At 43.6% G+C, this 2,568-nt stretch overlaps 1 protein-coding gene across 1 annotated transcript in view; it reads right to left on the minus strand.

Annotated features, from left to right (window-relative positions):
- Positions 1–1,644, minus strand: part of nr2f1a (nuclear receptor subfamily 2, group F, member 1a) — a 7,719-nt gene extending 6,075 nt beyond the window's left edge. The window contains exons 1-2 of the mRNA XM_020594343.1: positions 1,374–1,644; positions 1,017–1,029 (exon numbers count right to left, since the gene is read on the minus strand). Of these exons, the coding sequence (XP_020449999.1) occupies positions 1,017–1,029; positions 1,374–1,644 (284 nt within the window). The remainder of the gene's footprint in view (positions 1–1,016; positions 1,030–1,373) is intronic.
- Positions 1,645–2,568: the final 924 nt, after the last annotated feature.

Below are 2,568 nucleotides of genomic sequence, written 5' to 3' on the forward strand. Positions count from 1 at the left end.
ATGTGCATCCAGGACTGACAAACATTGTTCACGAGTAGCACAAGCAAGCTACAACTGGTGTGCTTCTTCTCGATAAAACGGCATGCAGTTAAATCGGAATCAGTAAGCTTTTCAAAACACATTGCCTAGTGTACGCTGTGTTTGTAAGACTATAATATTCCAGAGCAAATGACTCTATCGAAAACATAAACATCTCATCAAAATGTGCTCTCTTCCCCAGTCTTCACACTGTTTGCATTCGAATTTAAGGAGGCAGGCTACATGGGCTGTACACAAAATGAAAATGCACTTTTATCCTGCAAACACACAGGTTTTCTGCTACCCAAACGTAATATTTTACACATTTACTGTTGGGAACATTTCAAGGCGGTGCTGCACATTGCTTACAATAACCTACTTCCATTACTTTACGATTGGTCTTTATGAGGGGTGTAAATTGATATTAATAATTATTAATTGTGGCTAAATATATTACAAATATGACTGATAATTACTGCTAAATACAATCACGTGTATATATTTTCCCCACATCAAAAGGTCAGCTGTGATCAAAGGGGATTTAGCTATTGTTTAATATTAAAAATAAAATATTAATGACACTTAGTGTACAGTATACATGGGCTTGTAATATGTGCTGCAAATAGTAGATTTAAAATGAGGGATGTTTGCATGAATTGGAATAAAACACCTGACATAGAGAGGAAAGTTATATGGCCTCTAATGCATGAGGCAAAACAATGAGCCATGAACAACTTCAGCGGCATTATTCAGAGTGTGAGCTGTCTAGTCAGCATAAGGAGCTGGAGAGGTATGTCTGTAGTGTGTTCATTTTACAGTCACACACACAGCTTCCAAACCCTGCTGTAGGCGCTATTTATAAATAAGAAAGCTGCACATACTTATGGAAGACAGCATTAGCCGTGCATGCTGTACACACACAGACACACACACACACACACATGACACGCTCACACACACATACAGAGGCAGACATACAGGCTCACACATACACACAACCCCTCTGCTGCTCTAAAACCTATGCGTAATATGGGCCTGCTGGAACTAATGGCTTTGCCTGGTAATAGTACAGATGGACTGCAGAAAAGCAAAATAAAATGGTCAGCTAGCTGAGCCGCTTTGTTCAGGCGACCTGCGCTCACAAACATAGCTGCTGTCGCCGCACTGGCCTTTTACCCCTCTCTCTCATAGGCAGAACGGATTATCATTCATGCAAACATCCCTCAAAAACATGGATGGAGACTGCAGTATGCCCAGCCATATAGGCTGTGTGACCTTAATGCAACATGGCAGCACTGTTCGTCTGCTACTAGGATGCGTAATCATGAGTGGGCTTTAAAAATATATATATTCACCTTCCCGCCGCATTCCGACTTTTAAACACTTCTTCAGCCGGCAGTATTGGCACTGATTTCGGTGGTGCTGGTCAATGGGACAGTTCCTATTGGCACGACATGAGTATGTTAAGTTCCTCCGTACACTCCTCTTGAAGAAACTTTTGCATCCCTCGCAGGTGAACTGGCCGTAGTGTTTGCCGCTCGATTTGTCTCCGCAAACCACACATTCAATATGCTGCTGACTCTGTCCAGAATTTTGACTGCCCTTGTCCCCAGCGGTCACTGCCATATCTCGGCCCCGGAAAGTGCTATAAAGCGAAATGATCGCCGGTGTTTATGAAGCGCTGAGGAGAAAAAAAAGGAGATCTCAAAAGACGGGGCAGTGCAAAGTCAAATCGGAGCACGCAATCTCATATGGGTTAAGAAGGGGAATACAACGCGATCAACACATTCAGAATACAGGAGGGCGATTGAATAGGCACCCGATCAGGATATGCAAGTATCGGGAGGCCAGTTCCAAGGTAAATTGCAGTCAGCCATTCAGGAATCCCTAATCTTGTAGGAAAACCCGAGTCCAGACGTAATAAATTGCAGTTTGATATAAAATAGCCACAAAGGAAAGGCAGGAGCGATTCACATGGACGCAGGAACGAGTAAAAAAAACCTTTTGCAGGAAAGACACGCGATCCAAAGTGCTGCGGAGATAAATTCCTTTCTCTTTTCTTCCCCCTTGCTCCTTTACACTCCCGTCTTCGCCGTATAGGAGGGGAGGGAAAACTGAAGAGCTGGATTTTTACATCTATATTCTTAAATAAACCTCATCATCTCGCCAGGCAGCGAAAGAAAACCGCGTCGCCGAATGAAGTGCCCATGTATAGTTTCACCTCTCTCCAGCAGGAGGAATGGAGATACGAAGAGAAAAGGTAAAAAAAGAAGAAGAAAAACACCAACAACTAATAGAATATGCAAGAAGAAGGAGAGACCCAAAAATGAATGCGTTTAAACGGGAGGACCAGCAGAGCAATGTTTCCGAAACGGGGGATCTGCGCGAATGTCTGTATATAGTGAACTTTGACACTACTATTGAAACTGACACGTTTCTATGGAGATCGCTGCGCCTTATATGGTGCTCATGTCAAGGAGCCAAGAGAGGGGCTGCTGGAGACTGATAATCAAAGGCGACTGACTGGCCAGAGCCCTGCATAGAGGAGGA

This window comes from Monopterus albus, unplaced genomic scaffold, assembly GCF_001952655.1.
Source record: "Monopterus albus unplaced genomic scaffold, M_albus_1.0 scaffold23.1, whole genome shotgun sequence".
Classification (NCBI taxonomy): domain Eukaryota; kingdom Metazoa; phylum Chordata; class Actinopteri; order Synbranchiformes; family Synbranchidae; genus Monopterus; species Monopterus albus.